The sequence below is a fragment of the Dendropsophus ebraccatus genome, chromosome 1 (genome assembly GCF_027789765.1).
Source record: "Dendropsophus ebraccatus isolate aDenEbr1 chromosome 1, aDenEbr1.pat, whole genome shotgun sequence".
NCBI lineage: Eukaryota > Metazoa > Chordata > Amphibia > Anura > Hylidae > Dendropsophus > Dendropsophus ebraccatus.
In genome coordinates this window covers 127,679,007-127,705,053 of record NC_091454.1, presented here as the reverse complement: position 1 = coordinate 127,705,053, position 26,047 = coordinate 127,679,007, and the positions used below count along the sequence as shown (strand labels likewise).

At 40.7% G+C, this 26,047-nt stretch overlaps 1 protein-coding gene across 4 annotated transcripts in view; it reads right to left on the bottom strand.

The window, feature by feature from the left end:
- UPF2 (UPF2 regulator of nonsense mediated mRNA decay) overlaps positions 1–26,047 on the bottom strand; it is a 49,047-nt gene that overhangs the window by 19,820 nt on the left and 3,180 nt on the right. For all 4 annotated transcript variants that reach the window (XM_069978736.1, XM_069978735.1, XM_069978738.1 and 1 more), the window contains exons 2-13: positions 20,518–20,864; positions 19,120–19,899; positions 17,771–17,931; positions 13,335–13,532; positions 10,348–10,494; positions 9,158–9,261; positions 8,646–8,731; positions 6,948–7,056; positions 6,726–6,839; positions 5,344–5,460; positions 1,989–2,174; positions 1–123 (exon numbers count right to left, since the gene is read on the bottom strand). The exon at positions 1–123 is cut by the window's left edge and continues 81 nt beyond it. In XM_069978736.1, the coding sequence (XP_069834837.1) occupies positions 1–123; positions 1,989–2,174; positions 5,344–5,460; positions 6,726–6,839; positions 6,948–7,056; positions 8,646–8,731; positions 9,158–9,261; positions 10,348–10,494; positions 13,335–13,532; positions 17,771–17,931; positions 19,120–19,899; positions 20,518–20,846 (2,454 nt within the window). In that variant the 5' untranslated portion in view covers positions 20,847–20,864. The remainder of the gene's footprint in view (positions 124–1,988; positions 2,175–5,343; positions 5,461–6,725; positions 6,840–6,947; positions 7,057–8,645; positions 8,732–9,157; positions 9,262–10,347; positions 10,495–13,334; positions 13,533–17,770; positions 17,932–19,119; positions 19,900–20,517; positions 20,865–26,047) is intronic.

Genomic DNA, 26,047 nt, shown 5'->3' with positions numbered 1-26,047 from the left:
TAGCAAGTTGGCAACACAGTGGATACTGTTGTACTTCACATTCCAAATGTTGATCATGCAGCAAATTACATAATCTTTCACCTCTGAATCCTGCCAAGGCAATTTCCTCATCTGCCGTAAAACCTACAAAGGAAACACAAAGCTTGAGCATAGGTAACTTATTTTAATTCAGTGCAGTTCTGAATCATTTTTAAGGCAATGTTGAGATGGCTTACTTTAGGCATAATGATAATGGTTAGGGTAATGTGCCCCCTTATCAGACAAAGCGCATTTTTCTGTTCTTTTTTTGCGTACATAGCATAATAAAGGAGTCTTGACTGCTGTGTGCCAACAACTATAGTAAAAGCGGACTAATATTTACAATTTTGGGTATATGCAGAAAGAAAAGTGCTAAATTAGAGTGGGTGCAAAAAAGAATGGGTGAACTGTGAACTGCAGTTTTTTTTTTGGGGGGGGGGGGGGGGAAGACATCTTACAGGTGATCTTATCTAGTCATCTAGTGATTACACTGAGACCTGTAACCATGACTGTACATGAGACTACAGAACCCTCCATATGATGAAGTGATTGTTTATTTATTGAATATATTTATATATTTAACCCCTTCAAGACAGAGCCCCTTGATGCACGGATGTTTGGGTCAAATTAATGCAATGTTTCTCCCCACCTAAAAGCCATAGCACTTTTATTTTTCCACCTACAGGGCTGGTTGGGGTGTAAATTTTTGCGCCATGATCTCTAGTTTTTATTAATATCATATTGGTGAAACAGAAAAATTTTGATCACTTTTTATTAATTTATGAAATATCATAAAAAAAAAAAAAAACAGCAATCCTGGTGTTTTTTCTCCTGTTCACCATGCAGGAACAATAATGTTATATTTTAATATAATCGGACAATTAAGCACGCTGCGATATATATTATGTTTATTTATTTTTAATTTTTATAATGGGCAAGGGTGTGTTTTAAACCTTTATTGGGAGAGGGGGTTTATAAAAGTTTTTTTTTATACTTTTAAAAGCTTTATTTTATATATAATTTTTTTTAAAAAACCAAAAACAAAACAAAACACTTATTTCACAGTAAAACATGCAATCATTAGATTGCATGTACTGATCTATGCTATGCCATAGCATAACATAAATCAGTGTTATCGGCGATCTATGCATAGAGCCTGCCTGAGAGCAGACTATCCGTAGATGGCTGATCTGAGAGAACGTAGGTAAGTGGATTACCCCCGCCCGTCGGTACAAGCGATTGGGACCCCCACAGGTCCCGATCACTCAGTGACGGGAGCTTGTCCTGTCACTGAGTACCTTAAACGCCGCTATCGCTATAGATCATGGCGTTTCAGTGGTTAATGAGAGGCAGCTGCGTGATCACAGCTGCCTCTCATTACCCTCGGCCCCCGGGACAGTGATGTGAGCGGGGCCGCTCTCACTGCAGCGGTCCCGCACACATCAAACCCCTTCAGTGTCAGGAACGTGCATGTACATACCTACTGCACGGGCTATGTGCAGTAGAAACGTATATGTACGTATTACTGACGGGAAAGGGTTAAAGTGGGGCCTTTTTGTAATAGCATAATACAAGTTATAGGTACTATATTTGGGGATGTTGATCCAGGGATTTGTTCCAATTGCCAAAAGAAAGGAATTTGTCTCCTAGAATGGTATAATTGGTATGTGCTTTTTAAGGGTTGTTTTCACTTTCAACTGGAACCCAGTAATGTTATAGGTGGCACTTGATGGTCATTTGTCTTTACTCAACCCGTCTTACATGTAGTTGTTTCTGGCACCACAGTTAAGAACTCCAGCAAGCACCTTTGTTCTGCTGATCAGTGAGGTTCACAGGGGTCGCACCAAACAGATATTGATGGCATAAGCATAGGTCATTAATGTAATTTTTTTGTATGGTCCAAAATAGAATTTAAAAAAATACAACAGAAACTAGTAAGCATATAGTAAGCATAATGAATTATGCCTGACCTTCTCTGTTGTAACTTTGGAGAGGTCTTTATAAAGCAGTTTTCTAATGTACTCCTGTAAAGGTGGCCTCCTCTTTTTCACAGTTTTTTCAGCTGGAGGTGGATTGCAATAATAGTAGGCATTCTCCACCATTGTTACATATCGTGCATCCAAATGCATGGCTTGCTTTTTACGCATCATTTGTTCCTAAACAAAGAAAAATAAACATATTATGGCGTCTGTAAAAACAGAAATGAACTGTTAGCAAATAGCAGATTCTTACCACATTTTTCTATTTCTCCAAGAAAATATAACAAGGAAAGTGTAATGTAATACAGTGGGCATACTAATAGTGTGACTAAAATGGGGTTTCCAATCTATATTGCAAACGGTCTATAAATATAGTAAATATTACGTCCTTCTGTTACATAAAAGTATTCAAACTGCAGCAACCCCAGACTGTAACATTAGTTGGTTAATGTTACTTTTACATCATAGGATGGAATGAAAGACCTAGAGTTAAGACAGTTGGGATGACGTCTGACCCCTGTCCTCTGTTCAGTCCCGATTTAAATGGTCAAGCTGTATGCCAAGATGGATTGTGTGTGTAAAGTAGCGTTAGGGTATAAACCCACACACCGTATATGCAGCGTATTTACTGCTGCGATACGCAGCAAACTCGCAGCGGATTAGATCTAAATAACTGAACACAGCATCAAATCTGTACCAACAAATCTGCTGCGTATTTGTTGCATATCTGCTGCATATACGGTGTGTGGGTTTATACCCTTAAAGTTAAACACTGAATCTACCTCCACCCCCAGACCAAATGACTGAGGATAAATGATAAAATGCATTTAGCAAAAAAATGTTTATATCAACCAATGTATTATGCATTTCCAAGAGAACCCTGCAGTTGTCATAGACAAATACATATTTGCAAAAGGCAGTGGAGCAGAAACAGCGACACCTAGTGTCCAATGTTATCACTTTCATTTACACCCAGAATATTTTTTTTCAAAAGGGGAAGTCCAGTGAAAGTTTTTATTAAAGTATTGCGTTGCCCCCTAAAAGTTATACAAATCACCAATATACACTCATTACTGGAAATGCTTATAAAGTACTTTTTTTCTTGCACTTACTACTGCATCAAGGCTTCACTTCCTGGATAAAATGGTGATGTCACGACCCGACTCCCAGATCTGTGCAGGCTGTGGCTGCTGGAAAGGATGATGGCAGGGGGACACAGGGCACTGGGGGACACTGAGCATCCCTCTGCCATCATCCTCTCCAGCAGCCACAGCCCGCACAGCTCTGGGAGTCACGTCATGACATCGCCATTTTATCCAGGAAGTGAAGCCTTGATGCAATAGTAAGTACAGGGAAAAAAGCACTTTATAAGCATTTCCCGTAATAAGTGTATATTGGTGATTTGTATAACTTTTGGGGGGCCATACAATACTTTATTCAAAATTTTCAACAGACTTCTCCTTTAATGAAGTAAATTACAAATATGTTAGATATCGAGGCCTCTGTCCAAATATAAAAGCTTGTTTTTAATGACAGTCTATTTAAGCTAGTGATTGAATGTAGTTTTGTGGGGACTTAAAAACTATTTGATGATGAGTGGGTAGAAAGCTTACAAAGTTTGAAAAACACTGGATAAAAAAAAAAAAAAAAAAAAAAAAAAAAAAAAAAAAAAAACACACATTACTTCCTTGAAGATGAATTTATATTTTTCAAACTTGTGAATATCCAGACTTTTGCTAATTCTGAGCAGTGTTTGTAAGAAAGATAAGACTCTTGTAAGGAAAGATTAAAGGTTTATGCACGGATTCTTAAGGCCATGAACAACAGACAAGTGAATTCCTTACCAGCAATAACGAGGTAGAATGTCATACTTAGAAAAATACAGCTCAGTGAAAATAAGTATACAAAAGGCATTTCTGCTCTTCATAACAAAATAAATACACATTTCTTGTCATTTCATGTAATTTAACCCTTTGAGGACCAGGCCCAAAATGACCCAGTGGACCGCGCAAATTTTGATCTTAGTGTTTTCGTTTTTCCCTCCTCCCCTTCTAAGAGCTCTAGCACTCTCAGTTTTCTATCTACAAGCCATGTAAGTGCTTGTTTTTTACAGGAATAGTTGTACTGTGTAATGGCATCTTTCATTTTACCATAACCTGTACGATGGAATTCCAAATATATTATTTATGAAGATATGAATAGGTGAAATCGTAAGAAAGAATGCAATATGGTAACGTTTGGGGGGTTCCTGAGTCTACGTAATGCACTATATGGTAACAGCGACATGAGACTATTATTCTATAGGTCAGTCCGAACACAACCATATGCAGGTTACACAGATTCTCTAACGTTATATATATTTTTTTTTATGAAATCCTTTTTTTTGCCAATTAAATATTAATAAAATGGGCCTATTGTGACGCTTATAACGGTTTTATTTTTTCACCTACGGGGCTGTATGGGGTGTCATTTTTTCCGCCATGATCTCTAGTTTTTATTAATACCATATTTGTGAAGATCGGACTTTTTTTTAATATATAATATAACATAAAATCGGTAATCTGCGCACTTTTTCCCCTCTTTTCGTGTACGCCGTTTACCGGTCACAATGACGCTTGTTATATTTTAATAGATCGGACAATTCCGCACGCTACGGTATATTATGTTTATTTATTCATTTTTATATGTTTTATTTATATAATGGGAAAGGGGGGTGATTTAGACTTTTATTGGGGGAGGGGCTTTGGGGTAGTGTAATAGTGTTTTGAACTTTTTTTTTTTACACTTTTGAAGTCCCTTTTGGGGACTTGTACATACAATACTTAGATTTCTACACTGATGAATGCTATGCCATAGGCATAGCATTGATCAGTGTTATCGGCGATCTGCTCATTGAGCCTGCCTGTGCAGGCTCAGTGTAGCAGATCGCTGATCGGACCGCACGGAGGCAGGTGAGAGACCTCCGGCAGTCCGTTTCAACGATCGGGACCCCCGCAGTCACACTGCGGGGGTCCCGATCGGTAAGTGACAGGGGACTCCCCCTGTCACTTACACTTAAACGCCGCGGTCGCGCCGTTTAAGGGGTTAATGACTCGCGGCAGCGCGATCGCTGCAGCGTGTCATTACCGGTGAGGTCCCGGCTGCTGATTGCAGCCGGCCCCCACCTGCTATGAAGCACGCTCCGCTCCGGAGCGCGCTTCATAGCGGGAAAAACACCCAGGACGTAAGGTTACGTCATGGGTCGTCTGGGGACAGACTTCCATGACGTAACCCTACGTCCAGGGTCGTCTAAGGGTTAAGGGTGGTAAATCCAAGGTGCTGACGCCCATTGAGAAAACATTCTTACCAATAGTACACTGGTTCGTAAGTGGGAATCTGGAGATCGGAACAGAAATCTTCCACAGGTTTCCAAAAGTGTACAAGCCATTTCAATGTGGTGATGTGAAAAGTCTGACAGCAACATCTGTTGACGTAAAATGCACAGTATATGTAAATTAAAAAAGGAGCATTCTTAAAAGTAAAAGGCTCTAATGTACTAAACATGCACAACCAAGTTACTAAGGTAGAGGGAGGTTTATTTCTGTGTAACCTGTAACATTACCTGTAGATACATAAACACACATAGCATTACCATTGTTTGCATTCATCGACAGGGAGTACACAGAGGTGAACAGGGATTTTGTTGATTGGTGCCAGCAGAAACCACCTGAGGATTAATGCTAGAAAGACCAAGGAGATGGTGGTGGATTTCCGCAAGCGAAAATTTCCTCCAAGTCCAGTGGACATCCAGGGGACGGACATTGACACAGTGAACACTTATAAATATCTGGATGTGGTCCTCAATAATAAGCTGGACTGGGCTGATCACATGGACACACTGTACAGAAAGGGCCACAGCAGGCTCTACCTGCTCAGGAGTCTGAGGGCCTTTGGAGTCCAGGGAGCACTTCTTAGGACCTACTTTAACTCTGTGTTGGCATCAGCCATCTTCTTCTAAGTGGCCTGCTGGGGATGCGGCATATCAACCAGCGATAGGAAGAAACTGGACAAGCTGATCAAAAGGGTCAGCTCTGTCCTTGGAAGCCCCCTGGAACCGGTGCAGGTGGTGGGGGAGCGAAGGATTTTGTCAGTGGTCAGCTCCATACTGGAGAATGACTCCCATCCTATGCACGAGATCGTAATAGCAACTATAATAGTACTATCAGTGACCGTTAAATTCACCTAAAGTGCAAGAAGCAGCGGAAGTCCTTCCTTTCTGCAGCTGTTAGGCTGTACAACCAACACCAACCCATGCAGAGATCACTCCATAAAAAGAACTAAAATAGGCCAACGTTTTTATTGTATCTTTTTTATCTTTTCTTCTCTTTGTCTACCTTAATAGTAATGCCTTTACTTTACCTTTTAGCTTTTTGTATGTGTAATATCTATGCTGCTGTAACACACTGAATTTCCCCATGGTGGGACTGTTAAAGGATTATCTTCTTATCTCTCTCTCTCTCATATTAGGATATAAATGTCAAATTACACAAACATCTACACCAGGGGTGTCAAACTGGTTGCCCTCCAGCTGTTGCAAAACTAAAATTCCCATCATGCCTGGACAGCCAAAGCTTTAGCTGTCGAGGCATGATGGGAATTGTAGTTTTGCAACAGCTGGAGGGACACCAGTTTGACACCCCTGATCTACACAATCTAATGGAAAACTACATAAAAAACAGTGTAGCAAACCTTCAAACAATGGAGGGTGTCAGTTCTGCTGAACATTTTAAATTTGGAAAGTTCACCGATGAACCTCACTGTCTTGTTCTTTGTTTCAATATTGATTTGATCCTTCTTTCTTACCTAAATTATTAAAACATCCATATTAGTTTATGCTAATTATCTTTATACAAGAAAAGGATCTAGAAAGAAAAAATATATATATATATATATCTATTGCTACATGCTTACATGGAATCTAAAATCTCCCTTTAGCATGGAACAAAGATCTTCTGCAACATCTGACATACATGGGTGTAAGGTAGCAACCAATCTTGCATAAAATGGCAACAAATCCAATCTGAAAACAAAATAGAAAATACACAAACAAAAGCAAAAATACATCAATAGTGGCAGAGCCCCATTGGTATATCAGTAAAATTGTCAGGCTTTGTTTTCCCTACAGTAAGTAAAGATCCCAGAGAACTGCTAGAACAAAGATCAGAAGCACGACAATGAGAAATTTGCCCTGCAGCTCCCACTGAACTTAGAAGAAGATTTTCGAGGAACTGTTAAAGTAAACAACTGATTTTGAAGGGAGGGTGCACAGGTTTTTTTTTTTCGCTACCACTGAAAAGGAAATATAATATTACAAGATTCTGTTGAGAAAGGCTATCCACATTACTTGAACAACTCAAGTCCCCTAATCCTCTTTAAATTGGCACCTTTATAGGTTTGCCTCCAACTGAAACTAAGCTAAAAAGGGTAGCTCAGACCTAGCAAATGGGTATATCCTGCACAAGAGTCCCCATTTTCACTAGGCTTTTCACTCCAAGTAGTCAGTTTCTCAACTCCTGTCGTCAAGACCCCCGAACAGGTCACGTTTAGAGGATTTCCTTAGTATTTCACAGGTGATAGTTATACTCAGTGCATCAGGTCTTATCACAGATGTTCTTTTTATTGGATATCCTCAAATCCTGACCTGTTACTCAACTGCAGTTAAGAAACACTGCTGTAAGCCAAAATGTGTTTATACACTAGAAAGATTACATGACTGTAGTCACTAGCTGACTATGTTAAGGTCACTGAATTAAATGGGGACCCAGCCCCCAGCCCTAAGGGCCCTATTCCACTGGACGATTATCGTTCAGATTATCGTTAAATCGTTCGAATCTAAACTATAATCGTTTGGTTGAAATGCAGTTAACGAATAATGACCGAACGAGAAATCGTTGATCGCTTTATAAGACCTGGACCTATTTTTATCGTTGCTCGTTTGCAAAACGCTCGCAAATTGTTCGCATTGAATAAGACATCGGTCGTTCGCAGTAGATACGAACGCAATAGCGAAGAACAAACGATCGCAAATACGATCATAAGTAATGATTATCGTTCCATGGAAATGAGTGAACGTTTTTAGGTCTTCTGCAATGGCGGTCGTTTGAGATCGTTAACGATTATGCGAACGATAATCGTCCGGTGGAATAGGGCCCTTAGTGTCAACACCTCCTAGTGACAGCAAGCCATACCTGTGGTCTCCTGTGTCATATTAATATATTTATATCTCTCTCTCTATTATATTTATTTATTTTTTTTATTATAAATACCCAATATAAAAATGTTTAACTGTTTGGCTTTTGCAGCTTCTATCTGGCACTTTACACAGCAATCTGCCGATACCTGTAAACAGTTAAGAATTTCATTTGACGGCTCAGCTTTTAGCCTTTTCTAAAAACTGATCTTCTAAGCTCAGGTATGATGACATCAAAGATGAATTCTAAAATAGGCTGGTATTTAAGGATACCAATCTTAAAACTCCTTTCACACCAGAAGCTTACTTCCCTAAGCTGCCTTTAGTTATGGACCCCATGCATCTAGGGTACAGCAAATGTCTTGTTGTAGCCCTTACCTAATAGGAACAGTAACACATATTTCATAGGGTTTAATTACCTTTGTCTAGGAACAATGAAAAGTGCTCTAACCAGTTTCCTTCTATTTGCTTTTGTATTCATGTTCATGCAGAAATCCATTGCAGCCTAAAAATTCAGACATTAAAATTAGGAATCACAGCAGCAGTCATTTAAATTATTGGAATGCAAGTCTAAAATTTTAGGTGAAACTATCAGCAGATTAGAAGGCTCTAACTTGCTATTATGTTTCCATGGCACACAGGATGCTGAAGATAAAAGGTAATGTTCTTATTGTCGTGCTCAGAGTTGTTGCCAGTTTAACCAATATGAAAATTAGGTGGTTTGTTGCACTAGGGGTGGGGCTAGTATTCTGCCACACCTTCCTCCTCAGGAATAATGAAGTGGCGCTCTGCTACGCTGTCTTTCCGTCTGCTCATCACTGCAAAGCGCCAGATGAATATTCATGAGCAGGAAACAGGCGAGAGGTGCAGACAAACCACATCATTTACATACATTTATTTTCTAACTTTAATTACTACTGTAAATAAGTACCTTGTCTATAAGATCACGGTTAACACAGTTTGGCAACTGCTGAATGAAGGCATCAACTATAAGTTTCAAATGAGACCCAGTGCTGGCCTCTTCATCTTCTTGTTCTGCAAAATAAATAAGAAATAACAATACAAAGCATAGACATAATTTGCAACAATGTTGCAGGCTGTCTGGGGATAAAACAATTGATAGCCTATCCTGTAGGCAAGGACACCCAGCTCCCTACCAATCAGCCGTCTGGTGCCAGCACTACACTGAGAATGAAGTCTAAAGAAGTTGGCTCCAATCCCAGTGCAGCATACAAATAAGGCTTTTTCATAGGCAGCACTTGGGTACAAAAAACCTGTCAAACCAAGGAGGGACACGTTTATGGCACCAATGACACCAAGGTGGAAAATTGTCAACCACTGATGCCACAAATTTGCTAATTTTCGGCTGATTTACACATACCACGTGTAGGTGAAGCATGGAGCAAAAAGGATGTGGCGGCAGCAGCCCACCAGATTTACTCCTACTTATGCCAGTGATCTGGCGTAAATCATAGCATAAAGCTACGTCAGATCCAAGCTGGTGGAGTTTTGTATGCAGTGTACTGCATGCGTCGCACAGGCATACTTATAAGGGGTCAGCACCTCTTCATAATTTTATTTTATATAATTGATATATGCTGGTCTTAGATAATATCTCCTTGAATGTTTTCTTATACCTCCTCTCTACTGAATACAGGGCTACAAATACTGTAGTGTAATCTACTTGTGCCAAAAAAAACTGCTCTGTCACCAAGTGAGGGCAATTCCCTCTGTATTTTAAGGTATGTTCACATGCTGCAGATCAATTGCAAAAAATCTGCAGTGTTTCTGCACCAAACAAAATCAGTGTAAATAAATAAATAAAATATCAGTTGCAGCGACAGAATGTACGCTTACTCAGACCAAATCCAGCAGCACTTTCTTACTATGTGAGGGTTTTATTTTTATCATTGTTGTACGAGTGAATTTCTTAGAGCGAATGTACCAACCGTGCACGGGAACTGGGCATCCCAGCGCTGGTCTGTTCATGTAAAAAACAAAAAAAGTGGTGTACCGATGGTATATTGGCTTTAATTTAAAGGTCCACTATAAATTTGTACTTGCCAAATTTTACATGAATTAGCTCAAGTATGTTAACAAAAGGTTATATTTTTTTCTTACCTTGCTCATCAAGCAGTTTTTTTGTAAGGTCTTCTGCTTCCTCAACTCCTTCTAGCTCCATGGGATCATCATTTATATCCAAATTTTCCAGTTCCAATTCAAGTTCCTCTGTTGTGGTGACATCGCGTTCTTTACAGTCTTTAGAATCTGAAAATAAAAAGTAAACAGATTATAATACATTTTAAAAATTATGATTTCTTACAAGCATTACAAATAATTTAACGGTGAAGTATTCTTGAATCAGCAAACGGGTCTCCTCTAATACATACAGGCATGATCACATGAGCAATTCTGACTGACTCTGCCAAAAAATCTTCAAGAAACCCTGTACCCTGTCACAATGGAGGGAGAGAAGTCAAAATCTTATCTCAGAGTACCTCTCTAAGGTGTTTTTCCTAGATAGGTCAGCCAGTGGACCATGAATCTAGCCAATAGCAGCCTCGAGTAAGGCTGATGAAATCTCTCAAGATTTCTTCACAAGTCAGCTTCGCAGTCCATGGGGCCCTTAACTGCGAACAATCCTTAAATAGGAGGTTATTTTTTTTTTGTCATCCTGATCACCTAGAAATCGTCGGGATCTCTTGCCAACAATGGATCTGATCCTTAATAGGGAATCTTCTTTAACCCCTTCAAGACCAAGCCCATTGATGCCCGGATGTCTGGGTCAATTTAATGCAATGGTCCTCCTCGCCTTCTAAGAGTCATAGCGCTTTTATTTTTCCACCTACAGGGCTGGTTAGGGTGTCATTTTTTGTGCCATGATCTCTAGTTTTTATTAATATCATATTGTTGTAACAGAAAAATTGTGATCACTTTAATTTTAGAAAAAAATCTGCAATTCTGGTTAGAATTAATGTTACATTTTATTAGATCAGACAATTCTGCACACTACGATACATTATATTTTTTATTTTTTTATAATGGGCAAGGGGGTATGTTAAACTTTTATTGGGAGGGGGGTTTATAAGGGTTTTTTTTTAATACGTTTAAAAAACTTTTTTTACACTTTTTATTACACTTTAAAGCATGCAATCAATAGATTGTATATATTAGATCTATGCTATGCCATAACACTAATCTATGCTATCGGTGATCTTTGCATAGAGCCTGCCCGAGAGCAGACTCTATACATATATATCGACCATCTGACAGGACAAAGGTAAGTGACTTACCCCCGCCCATCGGTACTGACAAATGTGATGTCAGAAAGAGACCTATACGTTTTTATGTTGAACGTGTTTTTCCTAATTTTCCATCTTTCTATCTCTATTATAAAATAAACCTGAAATCTTGTAGTTTTTATTCTTACTACTCGGTCTAAAACTAAGCTGTGACTTCCCATCCTGTCTGTGGTGATAAGAGGAGGCTGCTGTAAAGTGAACTGTAAAGCATTACAGTGACATGTGACATCAGTAGATAGAGGGGACAAAAGCAGCTCCCAGTGGAATGACCTCTACAAAGGTCACAGTAATGTTCAATAATGTTTTTTTCATTTATGTAAAGGGAACAGATCCTGTCTATTGTCATCTATGTCCCTGACCTTTGCTGTAAAACATATCACTAAATGCTGTTAAAAACAGTTCAGGCACATTGACAACGTCCAAACAACATCCAAAAATTGAAAGAAAATTAAAGTCAGAAAATAGAAACAGATTAGAATAAAAGAACATAATTTAGTTTTTGTTTTTTTGCAGAAAATCAATAGTCCAGGTGATTTTAAGAAACTTTGTAATTGGGTTTATTAGGCAAATATGCCATTATCTGCATTCAAAAAGCCTTTTCCCAGGTCCCCCCTCCCTCCTCTTTTCCATTCACTGCAAAATATCAGGAAACTCATGACTTGTTGTATCAGACACAACCCTGACTGTTCTATAGAGAGGGGAGGGAGAGGAGGGAGGAGAGATTAGTCATCAGCAGAGAACAAAGGATTACACAGCAGGGATCTCCATTAAGGCTATGTTCACACTGCGTATGTTTCCGGCCCTAGTTCGTACGCCGACGTACATGTGCGGCTGAAACTCCGGTCGTGTGAAAAAAAATAAAAAAAAAATAAATAAATAATAGACATGCGGCCGGATGCGTACGAACCGGGAACATACGCCCGTAGTACAGTTATGCTTCCCTAGCTTGTTTCGAAGCAATCTGAAACAGGTCATTTACTTGAAAATCTTCGCCCAGCCCAATAAAACTCACAGAACCTTTTGGATCGATAAAAAAAAAAAAAAGTTCAATTTGGTTGAAATAAGTACTTTGTACAGGACCGCACTGAAATCCACGGCCGTAAGTTTCAACATTTCCGTCCTCAAACAATTGTCTTGTTCATTTTTCACGGCGCCGTATAAGATCCGGCCGTAAGCTGATACGTAGTGTGCATTGTGCGGCCGTATATCGTATACTTTCAAGCGAACGCATCAACCTCAAAACTACGTGCGTATATTTGCGGTTCGCACTACGGCCGGAAACATACGTAGTGTGAACATAGCCTAAAGCTGTATTCAGAGGTCAGAGCTGACTGTCAGAGGAGATAGCCGGTGATGTAGCTGTAAATTAACTCTTTGTTGTCCTGTTTCGGCTAATAAACCCAATTACAAATTTTCTTAAAATCGCCTGTACTATTGATTTCTGCAAAAAAAAAAAAATAAATAAATGGCACTTTAAAGGTATGTTCACACTGAGTAAAACAGGCAGAAATCGGGATCCCAGTTAGGTCAGTGTCTCAATGTAATGTGCTGCACGCCTCCACCGCTCTAAACTCAAAAAAATTTACATTTGGTTGGATCTTCATCAATAACCTAACTTGTGACTAGATGAAAAAAAACTTTACATTTAGAAAAAGAATCAAGAAGAGCTATGACAAGTAAACTTTGTTTCCACAATACACACAAAGGTCATGTGCAGTTATAGAAGCCTGTACTATGCCTATTAAGTATAATATAAAGCACTATTGTCAGCTATTGGAAGGTCTTGGGGCCATCATAACAGTTTACCTTTTAAATCTTCCTTGCCACTGTCCTTAACTTGGGTACTTTTTTCATTGTCCTTAAATAAAATTGCCGGGACAAAGGCTTTCAGATCAATCAAGTTTTCATAGAAGTTTCGGGCATCTTCATCTTCCCAGATGCCTCCTTCCAAATCATAATCACCAGGCTTCCCAGGTGTGAATATGTCAATGCCAGGCCCATGTTCTGAAAAAAAAAAAAAATACAAACTAGCATTAATATTTAAAGATTGGTTCCAAATTCAAGATTAACCCAATTCTCTTGCCCAATATTGTCACATTTAGTTCATTCCTAAATTACACATTTTTTCAAACTACTGTTAGTTCATATCACATTTGCAAATTTTTGTTTGTAATACTTTTAGCCAGAAACAGAAAGCATGTACTTTATAAACACAAATTCCATCGCAGCTGAAGTGTCTCTGCTGCTGAGTCTGGCTCAGGTTCTGTTAGCAGAAAACAGATCTTGCTATTTTATGAATGGAACAGTATTAACAATTGAATGATTGTCCCCTAAAGGGACTTAAAAAGTGTGCAAATATATACGTTTTAGAAAGTTTTCAAAAATATTGAAAGAACCTCTGCCATTATAACTGTTGAAATCAGCACCCTTTTCCTATTTTTACAGCATTTTAAAAAATATAAACATAAAAATAAAATAAATACCAAAAATATTTGGTATTACCATGAGCGGAATTGTCTGGACTATTGAACTGTAATGTTATTAATCCTGCAGAGTGAACATCATAAACAAAGAAAAATACTACCGTAAATTAAAATTTTTTGGACCGATCACAAAAATCGTCCTGACTAGAGATTAGCGAATATACAGTAAGGATGAAGCGAAGCGCTTTGTCCCTATCTGTATTCCGCTCATCGGGCTGCGGCGCTAAAACTTTCACACTAAATTAAAAAAAAAAAAAAAAATTATATATATATTATATATATACATACATATACACACACACATATATACATATACACACACTAGAAAATGTACCAGGCGCTGCCCGGGTATAAAGTGTCAGTGTGTTAATTAGATTTGTTCTAAGGTGCCCAGGAGGCCAATCTAAAGGTATTTTTTCATCAGTGGAATTAGTGTATACCTGTAGTGCATAGTTCGAGGGGTTCTGTATACCTACAGTGTATAGTTTTTAGGGGTCCTGCATATCTGTAGTGCATAGTTTGGGGTGGGGGGCTGTATACCTATAGTGTATAGTTGGGGGAGTCCTGTATACCTGTAGTGTGTAAATGGGGGGGCTGTATGGCTGCAGCTGTATGTGGGTGTGTGCTATGGCTGCAGCAGGCTTTGTGTATGTGTGCTATGGCTGCAGCAATCTGTGTGTGTGTGCACACTATGGCTGCAGCAGGCTGTGTGTGTGTGTGTGTGTGTGTGTAGTGTGCACTATGGCTGCAGCAGGCTGTGTGTATGTGTGCACTATGGCTGCAGCAGGCTGTGTGTGTGTGTGTGTGTGCACACACTATAGCTGCAGCAGGCTGTGTGTATGTGTGCAATGGCCAGAGCAGGCTGTGTGTGTGTGCGCTATGGCTGCAGCAGGCTGTGTGGGTGTGTGTGTATGCTGTTGCTGCAGCAGGATGTGTGTAAAAAAAAAAAAAAAGCTTTTACGCCGTTTGCCCTGGCGTACAAATGACTTGTTATATATGTTCCTCAAGTTGTTACGATTACAACGATATGCAACATGTATAACTTTTATATTATAAGTTGGCTTAAACAAATATCTGTTCCTTAAAATCGCTCTATCCCCAGGCTTATAACGCTTTTATCCTCTGGTCTATGAGGCTGTGTGAGGTGTCCTTTTTTGCGCCATGATGTGTTCTTTCTATCAGTACCTTGATGGCGCATATGTGACTTTTTGATCTGTCTTTATTACAATCTTTCTGTATTTGATGCGACCAAAAATGCGCAATTTTGCACTTTGGGACTTTTTTTGCTCTTACTTTGTTTACCTTGCGAGATCAGGAATGAAATAAATTAATAGTTCGGGCGATTACGCACACGGCAATACCAAACATGTTTGTTTCAGGGCTGTGGAGTCGGAGTCAGAGTCGTGGAGTCGGAGTTGGAGCTAGTTTTGGCTGGAGTCTGAGTTGGAAAAAAAAATGTACCGACTCCAGCTTTAAAAAAATCTTTTGTTTTGCTCATGAATATATATTATGAGCAACATTCTTATAGAACACTGGCCCTATCACATAAGGAAGGTCACGGAATATATCAGTAATAGGACACTGGCCCTATTACATAAGGGTGGTCAGGGAATATATCAGTAATAGGACACTGGCCCTATTACATAAGGGTGGTCAGGGAATATATCAGTAATAGGACACTGGCCCTATTAGATAAGGGTGGCCAGGGAATATATCAGTAATAAGACACTGGCCCTATAACATAAGGGTGGTCGAGGAAAAGTTGTCGGTCACTATTTGGCAGTTTGTTTCTGAGCTGGAAGAGTCCATTGTGTGGGGGGAGATCTGTGCTATTCTCTTCCTGGATGCTGGATGATTGTATATGAGCAGCAGTGTAATATGGAGATATCCTGTGTAATATAGAGTAGGAGAAGACATAACGAGTGTAGCAGTAACCTCTGTCCTCAGTGTGGTGTTTTCTCTCTGGGAGAAGATTGTGTGTTTTTCTTTAGTGTTCTATGGCTGCAGGTGTGTGGGTGTGTGTGTGTGCTATGGCTGCAGCAGGCTGTGTGTGTGTGTGTGTGTGTGTGCTATGGCTGCAGCAGGCTGTGTGTGTGTGTGTGTGTGTGTGTGTGTGCGCGTGCTATGGCTGCAGCAGGCTTTGTGTATGTGTGCTATGGCTGCAGCAGGCTTTGTGTGTGTGTGTGTGTGTGTGTGTGTGTGTGTGTGTGTGTGTGTGTGTGTGTGTGTGTGTGTACACTATGGCTGCAGCAGGCTGTGTGTGTGTGTGTGTGTGCACTATGGCTGCAGCAGGCGGTGTGTATGTGTGCTATGGCCGGAGCAGGCTGTGTGTGTGTGTGTGTGTGCTATGGCTGCAGCAAGCTGTGTGTGTGTGCGCGCCATGGCTGCAGCAGGCTGTGTGTGTGTGTGTGTGGTGTGTGCGCTATGGCTGCAGCAGGCTGTGTGGGTGTGTGTATGCTATTGCTGCAGCAGGATGTGTGTGTGTGCGCGCCCCCACAGTGTCCTTCTATATCACTGTGTGACCTCTATATCACTATGTGTGACCCCTCTCTATATCACTATGTCTGACCTCTATATTACAGGGATCTGGCATTGTTAGCAGTGTTTCTGTGTGTATGGTGACTATTAGTTAGAAACATAGAAGATTGTCAGCAGGAAAAGACCACCTGCTCCATCTAGTCTAGTTGTGAGTAGTTCAGGACATTGAGGCTGGAGACTGGCTGCATCCACTGCACACACAGGAGAATCTGCTTTATATACAGTATTGCTTTATTCCCTCAGAAGTCGCCCCAGGATCATGTAGGACATTAGGGAGAAGCTGCTGAGCCAGTGTGATATATAACTCCCCTGGTATATGACTGGCCATTTATGAAGGAGCAGGATTCGGAGTCTGTTCTGATAAAATTCAGGAGTCGGAGCTGCAGCTTACCGACTCCACAACCCTGGTTTGTTTATTTATTTATAACATTTTAAAAGGCGTGATTCAAACTTTTATTAGGGGAGAGGGCTTTTTATAAATAATTATTTTTTTTTTTTTTACACTTATACTAGAAGCCCCCCTGGGGTTAGGGTTATTCCCCCTTGGGGACTTCTAGTATATGCACACTGATCTCTCATTGAGATCTATGCAGTAAAGATATACTGCATAGATCAGAGATAGGCACTGGATTGCTTTCGGCTGCTGCAGCCGAAAGCAATCGAGTGCCAAGCCGGAATCAGCACCATTATGGTGCAAACCCCGGCCGGAGCCGGATGTGTGGATCGTTCCTTCGGGACAACGTCCCGGGGGGGGCGATCCACCCCACTAGACACCAGGGATGGCTGACAGCAAGCAACCAGATTCAGCTGTCAACTTTGACAGCTGCATTTGATTACTTGATTAGCGGGCACAGCGATCGGACCCTGCCCGCTAATAGCCGCGGTCCCGGGCTACATGCAGCACCCGGGGCCTCGGCGGTTCATAGCGGGGCCACGTGACGGCCCCGCTCTGAACATCCGTAAACAATCCTGGACGTACCTGTACGCCCATGGTCGTCTAGTGGTTAATACTTTAACATTATTTTCAGTGTTTTTCATACAATTACAATAGATGCTCCAATCCTGGACACACTAATTTGAGCAGCTCAGACCCTTTTTCTCTAGGGCTTTTCTAGTAGCAAATATCCTGTGAATAACACAAAATAGTGGAAAGACTTAAAGAAACACTGGCTGTGTCCCTTGGGCCTGAGAGTATCAATCTACAATGAATATGAAAAATACCTTCTGGCACTGGTTTGTCTTGAGGAAGTTCAGGCATATTTTCATCTAAAAGATCAGCAAGAGATTGCGTGTTGGCCAACAATTTCTGGTAAGAGGTTGCAAATTCCTCATACTGCTTGTGCCGGTCTTCACTCAATTCTCCCTTTGTGTGAAGAATGCGTCTGCCAAAGAGAAGCAAGCCTGCATTAATAACAAACTTAACTTAAGGCAGAAAACTAGATACTCATTCGAAGAAAACTTAAATTGTGCAACTCTATCACACCTACTAACTTACCAAACCTCATTTAGTCTAAATCATTTGCCGATAATTTAAAGTAACCCACGGATAGATATCAGTTAAAGCTTTGAAAACATACCTTTGTTACCTGTATGGTTTTTTTTTCCCCATAAAAAAAAGTCTTTATTCGGCCCATTAATAGTGTCAAGGAGGCGGGGCTTCCTTGGTTGTTTCCTGAGTTCAAGCACTGTTACACCTCACTGTGCTGTATGGATAGTGCTCGGCTCTGATTATGAAGAGGGGTGAACATACAGCACAATGAGGCATAGCAGTGTTAGGGCCCAGGGAATGATAGGCCTATCCCCTTGACACCAATTACAGACCAAATAAAAGCTTTTATTGGAAAACAAAACCACAGATAACAAAAGGTGTTCTATATGCTATATACTGATATCTATGCAACAGAGCCCCCAGCTCAAGCAGCAGTCAGTGTCAGTTCAGCACATATCTCCTGAGATTTGACAGATAACTTGATCTTAGGTATTCTTTAATGACTTATCCTATCATTTTAACAAATTTCTGACATATCATACATGTCAGAGTCCGGGTGCTGAGACCTCCGCCGATTGAAAAAAGGAGCAGTGCACACTCTGCCTCTTCTGTCTCGCTGCTACAGTAGCAGTCAACTGAATTATAATAAAGCCCTATGGAACTTCCCGCAATCGCTGTACCGGAAGTTCCATAGGGCTTCATTATAATTCCATTTACTGCTATTTTAGCAGTAAGATGTAGATAAAGAGGAAAAGCGCCGGCTGCTGCGCGCATCTGAACCTTCATACTAACGATCGATGGCAGTCTCAGCACCCAGACCGATACAAACCTCTGACATGACCCTATGACATGTCAGAAGTTTGTTTAAATGATGCGTGTCCTTTAATGCGTTAACAGTGGCATTCCAAACATGAATGCTTAACAATTTGCAGAACGAAAGAGCAAGAAGGATCTGACAAAGGGCTGCTAAAGCTCTTTAAACCAAAATTTTTAGAACTGTTCCATTTACCAATGCCTTGATTTCTAATAACAAATCCAAATAGAAGTACAAAGAAGCATCATGGCTACACAGATGTATCACCTGTTTTGGCGCTCTATGTTCTGCAGCTCTCTGTGGTCCCTCTTTAGGTGCTTTGTTAATGATGTGAAATATTCCTTCAGCAAGTTCTGAAAAGGCTGTTGTTTTTCTGGACTAATAATCTCACTAGGTGGGAAGTTTAGATTAAATTTTTCAGATGCACACTTCACCTTTCTTGGGACCAAACCAGCAATATCATCACCACAGTGACGGCAAAAGCTTATAACAACTGACACATGAGTGTGGGATTCACGATCAGCATTTATGATGTTCTTTAGTTGTTCATAGATCAATGAGAGACCTTCTTTGTCAGTAAAAATGCCAATTATGGTTAATTCAGCAATGAAGCGCAAATCTGTTCTCAGCTTGGTGATGTTTGGGGTCTTATCCTCTTTGCGAGCTTCAAAATGTTTCTTCCAAACCTGAAGCAGAGACTGAGCAAAATCAGCATATCGCTGGTGGAAAAGAGAACACAAGTGTACAGCACAGTTAACATCAGAGATTTTTAGCTTGGCTTCCACTATTGAAGCCGCGGCTTCTGCAATGTATTTGCTTAGGTTAAGGCCATTAAAATCATGCGACAATGAATCTCTCTGCTGCTCAGTTATGGTTTTAAGTTTCTTCACAAAGGCAGTGTTTTTCTTAAGACTAGAATCCAGTCTGCTGAAGAAGTGTTCTTCAGGACGATGGTCAGAAGCATTCTGATTTCTGCTTCGGAGCTCTTTTCTGGCCTGATGTCGCTCCCAGGCTTCCTGGTGCAACTGATGTGCTTCTTCTTTCTCCCTGCAGGGGGGGAAAAAAAAGTGAAAATTCACTGAACTATAGAGACTGTCAACAGCCACACCTCTTTCCCAAAATAAAAAATAAGGTCAGTGGCCAATGTATGATCTTAAAAGGGAACTATCAGCAGGTTAGACAAATCTAACGCGTTATAGCACCAGGGACGCTGAGAAGAAAGGTATGTGTCTTACCTTCCTCCTTGGCGCCATTCCTGCGCAGTTAGTCGGGGTAAACTCAGCTCCAGAGCACCCTAAGGAGCACTGCCACATCATCCGGCCCACCCCCTGCATTGATAACAGGTGGGCCGGATGGGCGGGTGGGATGACGCAGCGATGTTTCACATGCTGGTCTTAAAGGAGAAGTCCAGAGAAAATTTTTATTAAAGTATAGTGTTGCCCCCAAAAGTTATTTAAATCACCAATACGCACTTATGGGAAATGCTTATAAAGTGCTTTTTTCCTGCACTTACTTTCCTGCATCAAGGCTTCACTTCCTGGATAACATGGTGATGTCACGACCAGACTCTCAAAAATTTGGCATAAAAATTAGCATGGTTTTTCACAACTTTTACACTACAGAAAACTGGCATAAAACCACGCTAAACTCAAGCCCATTTCTTACTTTATTAGAGCTGCAGCCTCTTCTTGATGACTCAGCTCTTCTTCCCGCTTTCTTCTCTCTTCCTCTTGAACACGTTTCTCCTCCTCTGCAGTTTTCCCTGAATCATCCTCCTTCTTCCTACTATCTTTGTCCTCATTCTTGCGCTTTTCGTCCTCAGTTTTTTTCTTCTTCTCTTCTGTGAGCCTTGATGGGTCTCTTTTGCTTCCTACCTTAACCTCATCTTTAGCTCGCTCTCTGCCACCTGCTGATCGTTTGTCAGAACAGTCTTTGGAAATACCTGCTGAATCTCTTTCTTCCATGTTTGATGAATTTTTACGTTCAGCTGGCATTATCTATCTAAAGCAAACCTTTGAACAAAAAAAGAACAAATCAGATCAAGCCAAAAATATTTAAAAAATTTGCCCTACAAAATCCACAATGCGTTATAAAGACAATATAGTCTGACAAAACAATAGTTGATACTTGCTGAATCCACCACTAAAACCATTTTATTGGTGCCCAGTATTTGCTTATTAGTGTTTCCTGTTTCAATCTCGACAGACAGGACATGCCCAGTAAGTCACTGGCTGTAAGGAACAGCCACAGTCTGGTTGAGTAGGCATTTCCTCTGTGTCCAAATGAAATCAAGGAGTGCTTCGCACTGGGCGCTGTCAGATCAACAAAGGCCGGAGATTTGCCAGGTGACTAGTCATTTATTTTTTTTGTGCTGCTGGACAACCCCTTTATCACCGTCAAATGGCAGCACTTTCTTACTGTACAGGCCACTAGGGGGAATTTTGACACACCTATTGATGTAGCCTTGGTTAAAATTATCCCTGACTTAAAAATGCATTCTGGGCAAGGAGTGTTATTTACAATATGGCTAGGCATGAGCAGTTTTAACATAATAAAAAAAACCTACCACCCTGGCTCCAGTGCTGCCACAGCAAACACCGGTTCCGCTGCTTTCCGGTGCTGGGGCTGTGATGTTGCAGGTCCACCCAGCCAATCAGTGACTGAGGTGGGACTCCACTAAAGCTGCTGATTGGCTGGACGGCCTGCAATGCACTATGACTTACACAGAAGTTGCCGAACAGCAGCAGGATTGTAACGTTGGTTCTGGAACTAGGGGGTAAGTTTACTTTTTTATGTTAAAAGAGCCCATACCCAGCTATATTGTAAAAAAAAAAAAAAAAAAAATAACCCTTGCCTGGAATACCCCTTTAAGAATTGTGTCTTGTGTCCTGGAGACCAGTAAAGTCAATAAGAATGTCTAGTTAAACGCATCATGATCATATTGACACAGGCTACAGCTGTATTTTGAGATTTCAATAGCCAGTCATCTCATAGTATACAGTATATCCTCATTTCCATCCAGATTTGCCTCTGTTTGTAAAGCCCACTTGAGGTTTTAAACATGGGTGCATAAAACTGAGCAGGTGTAAAAGATGCTTCAGCCTGCATCTAAGTGTGTTACAAAATGCAGGTTTAATGACATGAACAGCATCATAGATACCCTGCTAGTTTAGGACAGGCCATTTGCAGCTGTAATGTGTACACCAAAATGTGGCTGCGGTTTGGTCACCCAAAGGAGGCTTAATGTTTCAGCTGTACATTTTATGCATTAACCATATATTGCATTCATAAATGAGCACTAGTGGTATGCAATAAACCATTTCAACTGCATTTTCTGGGAAGTATTTCGTTTTTCCTGCCTTTTATGTGCATTGGAAGAGACCTGTCATATAAGCTGAGACAAGTGGACAGACCACTTCCCAGATACTTTGATGCCACAGCTATTTGATGCCACAGCTAAAAGCGGCACCATCAGCAGCTTCAGGTCAGTGTACTGATATCAGCCAGCCGCTATTTACCTTAGGACTGCAGTGTCTCTCTTCATATTCCTGTGGAGTCCAGTATTGTGCAGGTTTTTGAGAATTCCCAATATGCTAATTATCGGATTTGGAGCATTTGGGGCGTTCCCCGTCCACCCGAAGCACCCTCTCGGTCCACCCACTATGCATATTCATATATGCAGAGTTAGGCTGCTTGTTACTGCGCATGTGCAGGAAGCAGCCTGTAACAAGCAGTCTAACTCTGCGAATATGGATATGCATAGTGGGTGGGCCGAGAGGGTGCTCCGGGCAGACGGGGAACACCCTGAATGCTCCAAACCTGCTAATAAGCATTTCAGGAATTATCCAAAACCTGCACAAAACTGGGCCCCACAGGAATATGAAAAGTGGCTCCACAGTCCTAAGGTAAATAGCGGCTGGCTGATAGCAGCAAGTTCACTGGGCTAAACCTGCTGATAGTACCACTTTAAACACAGAAGATTTTCAGAGTACATTTCAGATATTGGTGATAACAGTGCCTATTGGGATTTCATGCTGCCCCTGGTTCAAGCAGCATAAATCTAAAAGACAGACTTCCTTTAAAGTACCTCTCAGTAGGTTTACGCTGCCCTATCTAAGAGTAGCATAGTGACAGAAAAGCTGAAGAGAATCATGTATCACGTACATTGTTCTGTGCAGCCAATTCAGGGGTATCCTCTTGAATACAGAGGATGCTGTACTCTGTATTCACTGATCAACGTACACTAGTCCTCTCCATTATGTGCGTGTCCTCAGTAGTCCTCGATATTCATGAGCAACAACTATTCCCACCGGTCACTGATTGGCAGTTGTCTATCTATATTGTGTATTGGCAGACAGCTGTCAAGCAGCCGGAGAGAGTGGCACAGCACAAAGCCCATTGTCATGCATATCTGAGTATAGCTGAACAGAATGATGCAAGGAATACACTTTTCTGTTCAGCTTTAAAACCAGCATAAACCTAGTGGCAGATTCCCTGTTAAAAAGGACCTGTGACCTCTTATGTCTTTTTTACTAAATACTTTTATAACCCATGATAGAACATTTCTAAGGCATCTTTCTTATAGTGCGGTTTTGTCATTTATCTGTAATTCCTATTAGAAATGTATGACTAAATAAGCCAACGCGGTGTAGCCATTTGGGGGCTTGTTCATACATAATCTGACAATCAAAGCTGACAATGTAAGGGCCATATTACATGGCTCGATATTCCAGATAAGCGAGCACCGATCTGTTAGATCAGTGTTCGCTTTATGAGCCTATTAGACTGCTAGTAGAGATGAGCGAACCGGGTTCGAGTCCATCCATCGGCATTTGATTAGCGGGGGCTGCTGAAGTTGGATAAAGCTTCTAAGGTTGTCTGGAAAACATGGATACAGCTAATGACTATATCCATGTTTTCTACATAGCCTTAGGGCTTTATCCAACTTCAGCAGCCACCGCTAATCAAATGCCGAAAGTTCGGGTTCGGATCGACTCGAGCATGCTCCAGGTTCGCTCATCTCTAACTGCTAGGCAAGGGCTGTGTATATACCGTTAGCAATGTCTGTGCAGCCCTTGCCTCAAGTGTAAAATGATAAATGTTATTCATACCTGTCCATGCTCCCCAGTGTTCTTCTAGCTTCTGCCACAGGAACTTTTGAGCTGGTCTCTAAAGTGACAGGCTGCTCAGTCAATCACTGGCTGTTGCACTGTCCCATCTTGGCCAGTGATTGGCCGAGCGGCCTGTCATTTCAGAATACATGGAGTGACAATCTGCCAAATTTTCTTGATTCAGCAGAATATCTCTCCGGTTAATAGGACCCTAAGACAGTGTGGAAACATGTCTCCAGCTGGTAACACACAGCTAGCCATTTAGTCACGCACTGCTAGTAAGGGGGAACAACACAGTGCAGAGCTATAGGAAACAATGTTCCAAAATAGTTTTTTATGGAGAATACAGGTACATAATGATAAGCCCTGATCAATAAGGGTAATGCTTATTTGCTATGACCCAGATTTCTCAAACTGTATAAAACAAAAACTGGTATAAGGCTGGGTTCACACTACATTTTCTTCATCTGTTTTTTTTTTTTTTTTTTTAAAGGGTTGAAAAACAGATGCATTTGTGTGCATCCATTTTTCCATTGACTTTCATTATAAAAAAAAAAAAAAAAAAAAAAAAAAAGGATTAAAACTCATCTTTTTTTATGTACACAAAAGCATGCTCATGTAAAAAAAATGCTTTTTAACCCTTTCCCGCACGAGGACATAACTGTACGTGCTCGCGCGGCGACCCCGCTCTGAACCGCCACGGTCCCAGGTGCCTCATGTAGCTCGGAGCTGCGCCGTACCGGCTAATACAGTAATCAGATGCAGCTGTCAAACATGACAGCTGCATCCGATTACCGGATGCAGCATTTCCCTGGTGTCTAGTGTGCGAGATCTCGGTTACTGAAGCCGGCCGGGGACTGCTCCAAGATGGCGCCGTCCCCGACTCGGCACTCGTTTGCTTTCGGCTGCTGCAGATCTCATTGATCTTTGCTGTATAACTATACAGCAAAGATCTCAACAAGAGATCAAAGTATATATACTAGAAGTCCCCCAGGGGGGCTTCTAGTATAAGTGTAAAAAAAAAAAAAAAAAGTAGTGTTATTAGTAAAAAGCCCCCTCTCCTAATAAAATAAATAAATAAACATGTTTGCCATCGCCGCATGCGTAATCGCCCAAACTATTAATCACATTCCTGATCTCGTACGGTAAACGGCGTCAGTGCCAAAAAATCCCAAAGTGCAAAATTGCGCATTCTTGGTCGCATCAAATCCAGAAAAAAATGTAATAGAAAGCGATCAAAAAGTCGTATATACACAATCAAGGTACCGATAGAAAGTAAACATCATGGCACAAAAAATTACACCTGACACAGCCCCATAGACCAAAGGATAAAAGCGCTATAAGCCTGGGAATAGAGCGATTTTAAGGAACGTATATTTGTTAACAATGGTTTACATTTTTTACAGGCCATCAGATACAATATAAGTTATACATGTTATATATCATTTTAATCGTAACGACTTGAGGAACATATATAACAAGTCAGTTTTACCCCAGGGCGAATGGCGTAAAAACACATTCCCCCAAATAAATGAAATGCGTTGTTTTTTTTCAATTTCACCACACTTTGAATTTTTTTCTGGTTTCACAGTGTACTTTATGCAAAAATTCAGCCTGTAATTGCAAAGTACAATTAGTGACGCAAAAAATAAGGGCTCATGTGGGTCTGTAGGTGTAAAAATGCAAGTGCTATGGCCTTTCAAGCACAAGGAGGAAAAAACAAAAAAGGCAAAAACGTAAATTAGCCTGGTCCTGAAGGGGTTAAATAATGAAAGTCAATGGAAACTGATCAACACAGATGCATGTGTTTTTTTAAATCTTTTCTTTTAAAAAAAACTGATGAAAAGAAAAGGTAGTGTGAACCCAGCCTAAGCTGCCCACAGCAACCAACCACAGCTCAGCTTTTGTAAAATAAAAACTGAGTTGTGATTGGCTACTTTGGGTAATTTACACTGTTTCCCGTTGCACAGTTTGATAAGTCTGGGCCATGTGTCTACAGTTACAGTGTGCTACTATTTGTGTGCTACTCACTTGTTAATTAGGGAAAAGTGATTTTATTTATTTAAATAATACACAAACCCTGC